This window comes from Prunus persica, chromosome G7, assembly GCF_000346465.2.
Source record: "Prunus persica cultivar Lovell chromosome G7, Prunus_persica_NCBIv2, whole genome shotgun sequence".
NCBI lineage: Eukaryota > Viridiplantae > Streptophyta > Magnoliopsida > Rosales > Rosaceae > Prunus > Prunus persica.
In genome coordinates, this window is record NC_034015.1 from 18,428,649 (window position 1) to 18,444,310 (window position 15,662).

The 15,662-nt window shown below is 37.1% G+C and overlaps 3 protein-coding genes across 4 annotated transcripts; 1 reads left to right on the forward strand and 2 right to left on the reverse strand.

The window, feature by feature from the left end:
• LOC18770245 (3-oxoacyl-[acyl-carrier-protein] synthase II, chloroplastic) lies at nt 274-6,102 on the reverse strand. Its single transcript, XM_007204133.2, has 14 exons — nt 5,311-6,102; nt 4,266-4,471; nt 3,986-4,189; nt 3,459-3,569; nt 3,265-3,360; nt 3,060-3,105; nt 2,881-2,960; nt 2,496-2,564; nt 2,042-2,126; nt 1,545-1,699; nt 1,382-1,462; nt 1,173-1,232; nt 894-1,057; nt 274-733 (listed from the first exon to the last, which is right to left on the reverse strand). Exons 1-13 carry the CDS (start codon nt 5,690-5,692, stop codon nt 941-943), a joined length of 1,692 nt encoding a protein of 563 aa, XP_007204195.1. The 5' UTR covers nt 5,693-6,102; the 3' UTR covers nt 274-733; nt 894-940.
• On the reverse strand, nt 8,523-10,700 carry LOC18771221. Of its 2 annotated transcripts, none has more exons than XM_007202468.2 (8): nt 10,592-10,700; nt 10,159-10,491; nt 9,866-9,959; nt 9,647-9,765; nt 9,478-9,561; nt 9,180-9,263; nt 9,036-9,090; nt 8,523-8,897 (listed from the first exon to the last, which is right to left on the reverse strand). In XM_007202468.2, the coding sequence occupies exons 2-7, from the start codon at nt 10,441-10,443 to the stop codon at nt 9,037-9,039; spliced, it is 720 nt and encodes a 239-aa protein (XP_007202530.2). In that variant the 5' UTR covers nt 10,444-10,491; nt 10,592-10,700; the 3' UTR covers nt 8,523-8,897; nt 9,036. The 2 variants fall into 2 exon arrangements, with proteins under 2 accessions (XP_007202530.2, XP_020424118.1); XM_020568529.1 differs by having other exon boundaries at nt 8,523-8,926.
• On the forward strand, nt 10,812-14,573 carry LOC18769591 (DEAD-box ATP-dependent RNA helicase 17). Its single transcript, XM_007203698.2, has 9 exons — nt 10,812-10,969; nt 11,063-11,245; nt 11,351-11,494; nt 11,579-11,687; nt 11,821-12,170; nt 12,349-12,422; nt 12,727-13,031; nt 13,435-13,675; nt 13,979-14,573. Exons 1-9 carry the CDS (start codon nt 10,861-10,863, stop codon nt 14,225-14,227), a joined length of 1,764 nt encoding a protein of 587 aa, XP_007203760.1. The 5' UTR covers nt 10,812-10,860; the 3' UTR covers nt 14,228-14,573.

Below are 15,662 nucleotides of genomic sequence, written 5' to 3' on the forward strand. Positions count from 1 at the left end.
GCCAGCCTATCAAAAAAGAAAAAGAAAATAAGCGATGAAGAAGGAGAAGAGATCGTCGAGGAACATAAAAAATGAAAAAAGGGAAACCGAATTCTTGTTTTCATTTTTTGGTCATCATCTATTCATAAGGGTAAAGAAAAGCGATTTTCAATCTCATTCTGTCAACTTTCTTTAACTTACGATTTCTAAAACACAAACTATGAGAGTGAGGAGTGTGATGGATAAAATGGGCGTGTGAAAATCGTCACCCAAAAAGCAAAAACGAAACACAAATTAAAACAAAACAAAACAAAATACTTGTTATTGGAAACATCATGATAAAAGCAAAAATTTGACAAGATACAAGCAGCTCACAGTTTCGAAAAAAGTAATGTCATGCAACTGCAAACTCAAATTTCATACAACTATCTGATCTTATCAGCCAACTACTTGTACATGAAAACCAAAATCAAACGGCAACTATTGCCCTTGCGGCAGTTCAATGACTAGCACATACGAAGATCAAACCCTACTGTGGCTATTTATGAGAAGGGAAATTTTCTAAGCAAAAGTATTTCTTGATAACCATTGGGTGAGCTCTTGATGTTCTACTTATTGGCCACCTCAACAGTCTTCTCCAGCGATCAACTGTCAAACCGAATTAAGTTTTCAGAGCCGCAACTCACTCAACCAAACAGAAGATCAAATACAAAGGAGACTTCATGGGCGCTTACTGCAATTGGATCAATCCCATCTGCAAATAACAACTTTTGCTCAACTTATGTAAAGCAAACTAAACGAATGAAAGTGAATGTTCTACTTCCTAAAGAAAGATGTCCTACAATATGTTCTGCCTTATTTGTTATACATATTACAATTCCTTCTAACAAAAAAGTGACAGTATGCAAACATACCTTAGGGATTGCAGCAAAAGTTGGAGTAGCACACTAGATCTGTGTTACTACTTGTAAGGGGCAAACAAGACTGACGAGTTGTGGCCACCGAACCCAAATGAGTTAGACAATGCCACCTTAATGTCCAGTCTCTCCTTCTTTGGGCCCACTAGTAGTTTTGTATCCTGAATTGATGTGTAGACAGAATTAGATGATTCCAGTGATAAATTGAAAATAACTATCGTTTCACTTCCTATCATACATCAGAAAAGGGTGACAAGACCATAAAAGGTCACATACCACACCCTCATCTGGGTTTTCCAGATTGATATTTGGATGAATCCACCCAGTTCGTATCGCCTACACAAAAAGAAAATTACATGTCAAGAACTACACCTGAAAATGAAAAAAATCAGCTAAGGCATAATTTTGCAAGTTGTATTTGGTCTTTACATACAAGACTTGAAAAATATGTAGTTCTTCCAAGGTAAAAACAACACATAAGTTACCTGTACTGCTGCAACAGCCTCTACAGCACCAGCTGCTCCTAGCAGGTGACCAATCATGGATTTTGTAGAGTTCACTCTCAACTGTAAACAGTAGGAGGTTACCAAACATGGCAAAACATGATATTAAGGAAACAGATAATACATGTTATGCAAAGGGGGTTACCTCAGGATTCTGGCCAAAACAATGAATAAGAGCATTATATTCTTTGAGGTCTCCGGCTGGTGTGGATGTAGCATGAGCGTTGATGTAATTAACATCTTCCCTAGACACCCCAGACTGAGCTAATGCCTTTTCTATGCAGAGAATAACACCAGCACCTGTTTCAGACGACATTAATAACATATTCAGATTCTAGAATGTGATAAGATTCAATGAAACAAGTGCATGGTGACTCAGGAGCCATAAGGATACTTTCAAAAATCTTGAAATCAATATAGAATATCACTTAGCAAAAAAGGATAAACAAAGACATGCTATGAAGACATTCATATGAATATTTGCATTTAAATTTCTTAAATAGTGAAATTTCTTTAGTGTAAATGCCGTACAAAATAAAGAAACGAATAAATCAACAGAAACAGCTTAAAAGAAAATTTTCTTGCTTCCTTGGTTCAACAAAACAATGAGAGAATGATATTGTCAAAGGCAAAGCATATTACCATCAGGGTGTGGCTCAGTCATGTGGTAAGCATCACATGTGAAGCTTCCACCAAGGAATTCTGCATAGATAGTTGCACCTCTTTTCTACAAAAATAAAAACTAATTGGTGATTAAATGCTCTAAAGTAGCATCTATACACAAACACCATATCACATGGTAAGATAGAAATACAGAATTAGAAATTGGGTTCATGCAACTTCAGAGGTAGCAGCAAGCAAAGTTGACTATGAGTCACCCAATGTAACCCAAGAGAAGTAACAACAGAAAGCATGAGATGGATTAACTTGAGGGAACTAAAGGATACAGAATTGCTGCAGAATGTGGTTTAAAGTACCTGATGACCTACAACCTCACAAAAGATGTGATCCTACATAGAACATAGAAGAGAAAAAGCAAACTCCGAGAAACACCCAAGTGCTATTACCACGGTCATAGATATAGAGTTTAAAATACCTTAGCATGTTCTAACTCTTCTAGAAGCAAAACGCCAGCTCCTTCCCCCATAACAAAGCCATCGCGATTCTGACCAATAACCAAAAACCAGATATCGTGAGAAACAACACTAATGTAAGTCTACAAGGAAGTAAGAAACCCAGAATACAGATTACAGGTTTTGCTTTCAGAATGATGTCCCTTTATACTTGTTAGACATTTCTACAGTAAATAAACTCAAATCTCGAGCTCAATACACATGTCTAGAACTAAAATTACATTGGGATGCTTTCTGTGATCATACCATTTGTTGTTCTTGACAAAAAAAATTTAAAAGTTTCAGCACATAACCAATTAGGATGGGAAAAAGAACAAATGAAATTAGCACGGTTATTGATAACATTACAATATCCCAAGGGCGTGATGCTTTCGTTGGATCACTGTTTCTTTGTGAAAGTGCTCTGCATGCCACAAAGCCTCCCAATCCTGGAGTGATAACATAAGAGCAAGAATATCATGAAAACGTTGTGCAAATCTCAGTAAAAATAAGACAGAAATGATATAGTTAAGGGATGGGAGAGTTACCAATAGGTATCATCACTGAGTCTGAACCACCACAGAGCATAATATCCTGCATATAATTTCAAAGAAAATTGCAATAAAATCATAACGGCATATTTAAGGATGGTTAGTCAGTATATCCTCTTTTCTATTCAACTTTACCACTGATTCACTTCACATTTTCTTAACATTATAAAAAAAATCCATAATATTTTTGTAGACCACTTACAGCTTCGCCTCTAATGATATGATTTGCCGAATTCAAGATACAGAAGTTGCTCGTAGCACAAGCAGTAGAAATAGAATAATTTGGGCCCATCCAACCCTGCAATTTCATGAGTAAAGCAGTTAAAAGGACAAGTACAAAATTCCAGCAGTCATTATGGTGTGTAAAAGTATTGCAAACACTAAATATAAGCTCACCAGATCCATTGCAAGCATGGCAGAACCCATGTTTGTAGTTGCAAAAGGTACACAGAACGGATTCATCTTCTTATATGAAACCCGTAAAGCTTCAATTGCATCATTGAACACCTGATCAATGTCAAAATACCAAATGAAGTCGTCAGTTGATATATTTACTGCAGCAATGAAGAACACATAAGATTCCTTGTCCCAGCTACGGATTTGTGGCTCAATGTGGTAATATCTAGCTTGAATTTCCATATTTTGTGAAAAGATTCGATCAACTTAACATAACATTTCAGGATGGGAGAGAAATAGGGATACACTGTCTTACATAAATAATTAAATAATATAAACAAGTCCAGTTCTGAAATAAAAGGAAATAGTTTCAGAGCACCAAAAAAAATAACAGTCGAAAGATGTGACATAACCTTACAGACTTTAAACTAGGCTTGTTGAAGAACATAAATTGAAGATATATCAGTAGAAGCTCTTGCAAGCCAATTTTTCGTACATAATGTTAAACCACAGAGCACTGAGGTTACCTTCATGCCACCCATTGCTGAACCAATCAAAACTCCACATTTAGCTTTGTCAATTTGATCCATGACATCTTCTGTAATTCCACCATCTGCCAAGGCTTTCTTCCCAGCAGTAAGCATGTAAAGCATGAATTTATCCATTCGTCTGGAAAACTTTGGTGCTACCCATCCGTCAGTTGAGAAAGACTTGATCTCTCCACCAATCCTCTAAAGAAAAGAAAAGGTACTAAGACCATAATATAGAGAATACAACAATTGAAGCTAGGTTTAGTAAATTGTTTACCGTTGGAAATTGGGTACAATCAAAAGCTTCTATCTCACTAATGCCACTAACTCCCTCCAGCAAATTATTGTAGAAGACATCAGAATCATGACCGAGTGGGCTCACCACACTCATTCCTGTCACAACCACTCGCCTCTGTCTTGTTGTAGGTTTCTTCTGTTTTGTTCTTTCTTCAGTAGGTTGCACAGCTACGGCCATTGTTTCCCCTATATTTCCAACAATAACAGTAATATAGAAATGAACAGAGATGATCGGCATATCAGAGGATATGTAGTCACTAAATTACTATCTATCATTTTATACCATTTGAATCTTAGGAAAGCTTTAGTTAGAGTCCTCAAAGGTTTATTAGGTAGCAGAGGATTAGTCCCTCTTCTCTTTCCTTGTTCAAGATATAGCAACTTCTTGACTAACAAGACATTTTTACTCTTTTCTACATTTAAATGACATTTCCTGGCTAGTATAATCATTCATCAATCAACAGTTGGGCATTGCAGATGCTTTGAGTCAATTAGTTCCATTAGAACCATTTTACTATTAACCCAATGTTTATCTTATGGCCAGTGTAAACCCACTTTTATTACAAAAGAAAAGAAGACAAGCATAACATGAAAACTTTTTCTCCTTTTTCCAACAACATAACCAACTTCAAATAAACCAAACTGCAGTATAAGGATAAACTAAGCCTATTAGCTTTGTAATGAAAAAAAAAATTTGAACTTTCACACACACACAACACAAACTAGCTTTTTAAAATTCCAAACTACATATTTAAAAAAAAATTCAATCAATTAAATCCAACTTCAGATACAAACGTTCAAGGAAGTAAGCGAAACAAGAAGTTATACCCAAAGCAATTGCAGTGCGTAAACAACCCCCCTACCCAAAAAAAACAAACACGCACGCACACACAAAATACATTGAATTGATAGCTTCCAAGATTCTGAAATTAAAAAATAAAAACGTACTTGAAAATTCAATCACAGGATTAATAATTAACTGATAACAGGTCAAAACCAGTAAAAGATCACAAAAACACGATTACCAGAATGGGCGGCTCCATGAAAACGCCTCTGCCTTCGATTGGTAGTCCCAGTTTTGGATCCAAACAGCGAGGAGAGTCCATTGGAGCCCAAAGAAGATAAACCCTTTGAGCTGTAGTACTCATCGCAAGGCTCAAAAGCCAAACAGGAGCTCATGAGGCCCTGAATGCTGGATCCACTAAAGGCAGAATTCAGGCCTTTCTGAAAATCGGCACTGAAGCTACTACATTTAGACGGCAGCCTCCTTCTTGCAGCACATTTGGGTCGTCTCTTGGAGGAGCTGAGCATGGAAGGTCTGGTGGAACAGTCCCCGTCGCACGTGACCGACATGCAAGCGGCCACGAGCCACGTGCAGAGCGGAGATGCAACAGAGGAGGCAGCCATGGACGACTCAGATGCTCAAATCCCAAAACAGCAAAAACCCAATTGGAAAGTATCGATTTGGAGCAAGTCCCAGACCCAGCAATGAGAAAAGCTTGCAAGAATGGCAATCTTGGGAAGAAGAGAAGAGGAAGAAGGCTAAAGGGTATTTGATGGAATTGATGAAAGATAGAGAAATGGTGGTGGGATTGAGGTGGTGAAGAACTCAAAGAGAATCGGTGGTAGCATTCGATTTTGTGTCACTGTGTATTTGAAACGGTTGGAGACGAGACACCAAGTATTGGGCAACTCTCAGTCGTCCTCAGAATAACAACGACAAGTACTCGCTCCCTCTCTCTCTCCCTCTCCCTCTCACTGAGTTACTGTGCTATGAGGACAGAGAGGCATTTTACATATCGTCTAGCAAAATACAAAGATCTATGACCAGAAAAATTTGTACAATTATGTATTTTATATAATTTTTATATAATTAATTTATCTTTGATAATTAAAAAAAACAAAATATAAACTGCCAAGACAGATGAATTAATAAATAAAATACATATAATTTAATCAGTGCGACTGACTGAATTTGTTTTGATTTGTCTTTGGCAGCCTTGAATTTTATAAAAAATAAAATATTGTTTTTGGGTTACACATATATATAGGACAGTCTCTCTCTTGAAAAAATATATATATATATATATATATTCTTTTCTTTTGAGATCAGAGGGGTCATGAATAAATGCATCACCGTGAGACCAGAAAGTAATAAGAACTATTCAGTACTTTGGGTTTGGGGAACTCATGTCAAGTCACATATAAATTAATTTTCAAAAAGTTATGTCTTTTCACCGCCATCAGCACCACCATCACAACCCCCATCACCACCACCATCACAACCACTCTACCATTGGTTTTGGATTTGATTTGGTTTTTGTTATCTTTTCTTTTTCTCTATAATGTTTGTATTATGGATGATGAGTTTCTTCAGCCAACATTCATACTCAAAATTTAGGCGTTGAACTTTGCTTCCACTCACTAATTACTATACCTACCTACCTACCTACAAGGAAATGGAATGCTCTACTTTCCAACAAAATAAATTCATTTCATTTGAGATGAGTAGAACCAAATATTTTACATCGTTGGTCAATTATATCTGTCACATTACTGAATCGTGGTCATTTAAAATATCAATGAAAAGTGTAAAATCTCATTTGTATTTATAAAATGAAAACAAAAATAAAAGGACAATAATGTACCAAAACCCACAATCCTTGTCGAACAATAAACTAGCCAACAAAAATAGGCACCTACATTCAATTTAAGAGCAAATTGAAAATGAGGTTGTTGGATACAAATTACAATAAATATAAAAGAAACAAAATCCAACTGTAGGAGATTGTGCTAGCTAGTCGGCCCCTATTGACATCAATATATGCATGCAATATTTATTTTATGAGAGAAATAAGTTTTCAACTTATTTGCATGCAAAACAATCAAAAGCTAGCCAAGCTAACTTGGTCAAAAAGTTTGGTTTTCTAAAAACATGTCGTGCTGCATCACATTTGCATGCAAAGGCCAAGCCAAGCCAATGCTTGCTTGACGATGATGATGTTCTCACGCCTCAATCTCATCGACCATATTAGCTCACGGCATTTTTCACATGACGAAATCCGTGTTCTATTGCAATTGTCTTTTCCCAAAAGCACTAAATTTGCGTGACCCTAATGAGTTTTCAATTCAAGTTTCCATGCTATATCTATCTTCTTTTAGCTCAATTCCCAAATTCCAATTGGTTATTAATGTTAAAAATGCTTTGATGCTTTGTTGGGGCCTGAATACTTGGGCGGTAGATAGTGACAAATCATCCAACTCCCATAGGTTTTGTTGCCCTCTAATTTGATTCGTAGAGCATCTGAGGATGTTCTATCAAAGGTCCATCTAGTCATAAACACCCAAGCACCATGCTCTTGTTATTGTCTTGAAGGGCACTATTTAGATACTTTGATAATTAACATTTTGTATGTATAATTATTACCCTTTTTTCTTCTTTTACAAAACGATATTTTAAACTACTATTATTTAATGAATGAAGAGGATGATCGAACTTGAATGGCAATAAGCAAGCCTACATGCCTTACCAACTAGCATAATCCATGTGTGCATATATAACTACTATTGTATTACTTAAAAGAAAGAAGAAGAAAAAAAACCCAAAAGAAGGTACGGAAAGACCTCATAATAAGAGGTAGAGGCAACTCTACTAAACACAAGGAGAATTGAATGAGAAGTCAACATAGGTAAGCCAAACTCGACATCTTCCCAACCAAATTCCTCGGTTTTCCTTTTTTCATGCATATTTCAATAAAAACAAGTTGAGTTGGCAAACCCTACGGCCAAGACGTAATAGAAAATTTTATTAGAGAGCGACTCACAACCACTTTTTCCCTTTCCCCAACTTCATCTCAACCATCCCTAAAGCTTTAAGATTTCTTACAAGAAAACTTGGGTTCACCCCAACAAGAAGATCGTACGAAAAATATATAATGATTTTTGTTGTCTGAATGAATTGTTCTATTGTTGCTTCTTTCATGTGGCTCACAACAAATACAACCTTATCATGGATGGCCCTTCAAATATATTTACTGAACGTACAATTTGGCGAGAAAAACAGTGGAAAATGTAAAAAAGTTTGACAAAGGAGTATCTCAGATAACCCAAATAGTTGTAACGGCCAATTTATATTTGCAGCACATATAGTAAGGCCCAACAGGTGAAGGCCTGAAACTGAGATATTCACACAATCAGATTAGGCCCACGAGAGGGTCAAAAGTTGAAAATAATAATATAGTGAAAAATGGAACAATTTTAAAATATATGTAATGGAATTTCCAGAGTATTACAGGAGAGAAATAGAAATGAAAACAAAAAGGAAATCTTTTTCGTGAAAAGAACAGCACACAACAAACCTCAATGGGGAGAATCATAAATTTTTTTTTTACACGGGACAATTTCTATATTTGCAAATGATAAGATACAAAGTACACCAAAATCACCAACAGACACGTTGGAAGCATATCTCATGTTTGTGGGGTTGTAAATTGCACTGCTGGATTGTCAGCTGAGATAGGTGATGATAAAATGGTATCGGCGTGCACACATGTTGTACCAGGGAAAGGCCTGATGTGAAATTACAGCCGTCCTGCATATCCTGCATCACATACTAGATCCAAAACATAGGAAACGGCACATCTGAGTATGTTATCAAACAATCAGCTTGTGTTGAGAAGAAAAATGTCCAACTAAGAATATGTGAAGGGCCAGAAGAACTAAAATTCATTGCTGACTTTAATCAACTTACTTCATTCTATAGGTTCTGATGTTGGAGGGTGCTCCTCAAGTAATGTTTGAACTCTCTGTAAAATATACCAGATGTAAGTAAAGTCTGCGAGAAAGAAGAGCATACCCTACTTTCAAAACAAAAGTAGGAAGTTTGGCGTTCTACCTTTACAGAACTTCCAACTTCATCAAGTTTCTGCAGTAGTGTTAGATCCCCATACCTGAGGGGCTTTGACGGGGACATCTGAAGCTGACAATAGAAAGAAAGAGAACTAATAAATATTGAACTTGTGAAAGACAATTGCCTAGCTGAATAAGATAAGGAAGGGCTTTTTCTAGCATTGTTAATGGCTAACAGGTTATCAAGGTTTAATCAATATGCCCAGATCAAGCTTGTCAAATATAACCAAAATAAGTTCAACTTCCTTTGATAAGGACCGGAAGCATCTAGCATATGACCCTACCCTCAAATTGGGAATGTCTTCGAGCGTGGAAACTTGTCTAGAGAAAACCTCATTCGTCATGCTTGACAGGCGCATGAGGACAGCCTGAAATGGGACATCAAGGTTGATCAAGTAACTCATACTTACTAAACTTGGGGATAACTTTAACACAACTACAGTGAGTAAGTACCTTCCTGAAAGCACTGGGATTTGCAATGCCATGGATTTGAACATCATCGCTTGGCGGTCTTCTGACACCAACATGCTCTATTCTAAGTGAGTAGACACCATAGAGAGACTGCAGATATCCTGAGTATAACAATAGCATTATAGGCGGTTCTAAGGCATCACCAGCAAGACTAAGGTATTGGAAAATAACATTCATGTAGCAACTGACAATGCTCTTTACCTTGCTCAATTACAACATCAGCGACTGAAGGCAACAAAACATGCTTTTCTTTCTTCAGCACCCCAAAAATTGGAAATGGAACTGGCTTTGTAACCTGAGCTAAAGAAACAAAGCATCATCCAAAGGTAACCATCTGTCCATAATTTCATAAAGCAAAACCAACCAACCATAGTCCAGCAGCATTCAAAGATTGATCAATTGACAAACAATCATATTAAACAAGAACAAAGCACATTCAAGAGTCAAATTATCAACAAGAAGAAAAAAGATTCAAACTTGAAATTTGAATTTACCTTGTAGACAATGGCATTGGGAGTGAGATAGAGCTTTCTGGACCGAATATCCTTGCGCAAAATGTATCTTCGGACTGGTAAATAAAGCAGCATGAAGAACCCAATTCCCCATGCCAATATTAAAAGCAAAGAGTAAAGAAGCCATTGTGCTGTTTGGTACTTCACATAATTCTCCTCCATCTCCTGAAACGAAGCTGAATACAGAACTATTTCATCTTCAGCTTCATTTGCAGTTTCGGATAGTAACCCTTTCTCCAAGCTATCTACGACGTCGTCCGAAACCATCTGAATTGCTCACAGATCCAGATGCGCACACAAACCCTAAAGCCCGAGCTACAGCCAACCACGAAATAAAGGTAAAATTTTCCCGAAATTGAACTACACGAAGTGTAAATAATTCGATCACTTTCACATGGAAACAAATGAAGCTTACCGATTGATTAATGTGTTTGTTGGAGACTTCTCACAGGTTGAAGATGCAAGAGAAAGACGACGAGGTTCAGAAGCACCTCTTCAGCTTTTTTCAGTCTTTCAGCTCAGGCGGGCCAGGCACTGCAGTTTCATTGTGGGCTGGGCCAGGGTCCAAATTTGTAATATTTAGGGTCCAGGCCCAATAAATTTCGGGTCGGGTTGGTGCTGGAATAAGAAGTGAATTCGAAGTAAGAACTTGGAGCAAGAAACAAGAAGCAGCAGCAGCTCCAAATGGTGGCCGCCAAGAGAAAAAACACAGAAACAGAGGAAGGTGAAATCTTCTCGTCTTGCTCTTTCTCCAGCCTCGGCCTTCACTCAAACTTATGCGAGCAGCTCGAAGGTAATACAAATTTTTTTATTTATGCCAAAACTATAATTTAATTCTCTTCCAAAATAATAAAGAAAATACCTTTTTGTTGTTTGAACGAAACAGAAAGGTTGGGCTTCAAAGCTCCAACTCTGGTGCAAGCTCAAGCCATCCCTGTAATTCTATCCGGCCGCCATGTGCTTGTGAATGCGGCTACGGGCACAGGCAAAACGGTGGCGTATTTGGCTCCGGTTATCCACCACTTGCACTTGTACCAACCTCGAATTCAGCGCTCCGATGGCACTTTCGGTAGGTACCATACAAACATAGCATCGATATATTTTGTGAACAAACATACAAGCATGCTTGTAAGCTCACATACTAACATTTTCATATGCTTGTTTTGATTGCTAGCGTTGGTTCTTGTGCCAACGCGAGAGCTGTGTTTGCAGGTTCATGAAATCCTGCACAAGTTACTGCACAGGTTTCATTGGATTGTCCCTGGTTATGTAATGGGAGGTGAAAACAGGAACAAGGAGAAGGCCAGGCTGCGCAAAGGTGCCCGAAATTTAATTTTGGTTATTGGTTTTTGTTAAAGATTTTTTTTGTATGGTCTGCTCACTACCCATCTGCTTTTTTCAGGCATAACTATTCTAGTTGCTACTCCTGGACGACTCTTGGATCACCTGAAGAATACATCATCGTTCTTGCACACAAATTTGCGTTGGATTATCTTTGATGAAGCAGATAGGTATGCTACACATACACCATTCGAGTTTTTATTATATACTCTATTATGAATGTGTGCAATGCTATTATTGTATCCAATTGTCATTGTATAATTTGGACATGCATTCATTAGATATCCATATGTTTTTTAACAGAATTTTGGAATTGGGATTTGGAAAAGAAATAGAGGAAATACTAGATCGTTTGGGTTCAATGCAACATGGCTCTGCCAATGAGGATGGTGTTGTTTCAACTAAATATGAGTTTCAGAGGCAGAATTTGCTATTGTCAGCGACCTTAAATGAAAAAGTCAATCATCTTGCGAAAATGAGTTTAGAAAAACCTGTTATGATTGGCATGCCTGAGAAAAAGACGCAGTCAATTGCATTACATGAGCATTTAGGATCTGACACAGATGATGAACCACAACCTTCAGCAAAGACAACAGGCTCTTTTAGTGAAGATTATAAACTTCCAGCTCAATTGACCCAGAGATATGTAAAAGGTATGTGCCAATACTTTTCGTTTCTTTTCTTTTTTATTGTTTTATTGTTTTATTGTTTTTTTTGTTTTTTGGGGGGGGGGGGGGGGGGGGAGAGATTTGTGGTGGTGGGGGCAGGGTATGATTCATTAGACTACATAATAGATGCGGTGATTAACTGTTTGATCAAATTTCTTTGCAGTGCCATGTAATGCACGGCTTGCTGTACTTCTTTCCATTCTAAAACATCTTTTTGAGCGAGAAACTTCCGAAAAGGTAAAGCCTACTTCTCAACCTTCCATTTTCTAATGGTTATGGAAGCTAGCTTTTTCTTTCTTTGGCAGTCTTTAGAATCTTCATATTCAAGATTATACTTTTCAATTCTGTGATATTGTGCTAGTGAGTTCATATAAAGGGATAATGTCCTTCAGCATCAATGATGTATCCTATTTACCACATCCTGAAATCCTCGAAGTGATGTCTTATATTGTTAACACAGTTTGGGTCTTCCTATGCAGTCTTCAACTTCATTTTATTATGCTTTACCTTGTCAGTTCTCACTCACTTGCTCATTTTACAGATTGTGCTATTCTTTTCAACATGTGATGCAGTGGATTTTCACTACTCCTTGATAAGTGAGTTCCAATTCAGACCTCACTCAGGACTAGAAGCAGAACTTAATCAGCTGTTTGTTAGATGTAAGACCTTTCGGTTACATGGGAATATGAAGCAGGAGGATCGAAGAACTGCGTTTGAAACCTTCAAAAAAGAAAAATCGGCTCTTCTATTGTCCACAGATGTTTGTGCTAGAGGTTTGGATTTCCCGAAAGTAAAATGTATCATACAATATGATTCTCCAGGCGAGGCTACTGAATATGTTCATAGGTATTTAAACTTATCCATCTTCAGTTTTCTTTTCCCATTTTATCCCCCCTCTTCTTTCCTGCATGTGCAACAATATAAGCCAGAGTTTTGATTGTTTTCAGTCCATGAATGCTCATTCAACTAAGTAACACCTTTATCTGCAGCATTTCATGATTGTAGATCATCAAAGTTCCTCATGAGATGCATAAGAAAATAACGATATCCCAATATTTTAAATTATTCAAATATTTGAAAAGCCTTAAGAACTTATTGGTTTTAAAATGGAGTGATGTTGTTTTTTCAGCGGCTAAAATTACAAGGTTATTTATTTTGAAGTTTTGTTTCTTAGCATGGAATTTCACTACGCTAAGTCTATCATGCATCTTTAATGTTTTTCTTGATATTTATTTCATACTTGATGTAGGGTTGGAAGAACTGCTCGGCTTGGCGAAAGAGGAGATTCATTGTTATTTTTACAGCCAATTGAAATGGATTATTTGAAAGAGTTGGCGAAACATGGTGTTTCCCTACAAGAGTATCCCCTCCTCAAAGTATTAGATAGTTTTCCACTATTTGGTCATAAGCATGTCAGGAAGTTTCTTTCCATTGACTCACATCCTTGGGTGATGTCTTTGCAAAAGGCACTTGAAGCATTTACAGAGAAGGTACTTCTCTTCTCCTGATTCTTCTTCAGTGTGCCTTAAAGTTGCTTTATCGAGCTGTGTTTGTACTGTGAAGAAAGCCCTCCATCCAGTTTTGGACTTTTTCTTAATCTTTAGCTATCTCGCATTATTGTGAAACCTTAGCAAATGACTTATCCAAACCAGATACTTCAAGGAAATATCCTTTCACTTTTAATATGTTTGCTGGGTATGCCAGCCAGATTTATAGGTTTGAATATTTGTAATAATTATGAGTTCCTTTCTTTGTGATTAACATTAACACATTGCCTTCATTTCTTTTCTCAGCCAGATACAAAGACACTGGCCAAAAACGCATTTTGCTCTTGGGTTCGTGCATACACTGCCCATCGTGGTGAGCTGAAAAGAATATTTATGGTGAAGAAACTTCACTTGGGACATGTTGCAAAAAGCTTTGCCTTGAAAGAACAACCTTCCTTGGTTGGTAAATCATTCCAGAATCAAGTAAAGAAGAGGAAGAGGGATGAAAAGCAAAAGGGATTATCAAGAAAGAGGAAGGTTTCCAGGAAAACATGATTGCAGACTTTGATACCAACATATAGATGGTTGTGGGAGATGCAATCATGCAGATGGGTAAAATCTTGTTTTGGTTAAGAAAACTTGTATGCTGTAACAAAGTTTGCATGTATTGCGGGCTTCCCTAGAATACTTGTTTTCACCTTGTTTCTGTGTGAAGTGATGGTGGTCGACCTCACTCTGTGTAAAGTATGGTTCATTTGCAATGCAGTTTTGCTGATGCATGCAAATTTAAAGGGATAGTTTGCTGTTAATTTAAATTTGTTTCGACACACTTGCAGTCAATTGTCATTTGTTGTAACTTATAACTACGGAATCTCAATTCGCAACCCAAAGTTAGCAATAAGCCATCCGTGAAAACTTTCATGCAACAGGATGTCATTGTGACGAGGATTCCAAACTAATCAAGTATTGCCATGTGGAAAGGTTAAAAACACATGACAATACGTGATTAACTTGAATACTGCAAGAAGACATCTTTGTAGTATGTTAGTTTCTCGTTGTAGCCATAGCTCACCTTGTCAAAATGTAGCCCAGTCTACAATTTTGGGCCACAACCAGTGTTGTTCTCTCTGTAGCACTCTGGGAGCACCATTGAGATTAATGTGACTGCTTTATCGAATTAGGTAAGTATGCATAATGTACCACTTGTTCAATGATGACTTTACCTTTCCTACAAAATGAGGAAATCGATAAAATATGGGAGGCCTATGTATTTATAATATATTATATTAGTCGACCAAATCCACCGTCCTCATCATGTCACATGCTTTCTCATAGAGGAGAAAAAACTTTCATCAATGGTTTTGTTGGCATTGGAAGGAATTGTACAGTTCTGTCAGTTACAATAAGTCCGGAGATTTTTAATGCAGAATTGTTGTGATCTTATGTAAGATGATTTTCAATATGATGGACAATGACACAACATTCTCCACAATCTATATAATTTAATGGCTCATTCGGAAGTGATTCTAGATAAGTCAAAATCACTTTTTGAGAAAAACATCTCCTATGTATTTCTTTAAACAAAAAAAGAGTTTGAAAATATTATTTATGGTACTAAAGTACGATTATATGATATAATTTGTCTGCATTCTTTTCTGTATGTCAGAACATTATATCGGACTTTAGTGTCAACAGGGTAAAACCTACCAATAATAACAATATAGAAGATTTAGCTACCTGATGAGCTAGTTTATGATTAGAGATTGATAGACCAGACACATTTGCTATTGGCAATTGGCCAAGGAAAAAAGAAAAAGAAATTATCACACTCTTAAACTCTTTTGCCATGCCAAGCCAAAATGGATGTTCAATTTTATGAATAATTGGACGGAGTTGAGCAAGACGTTTGCAAACAGTCAACCATATGTTAGATAAAGGGTCAAAATCAAAGCCACATGGATTGACGGAGCTACGGAATTTGGGTGGGCCC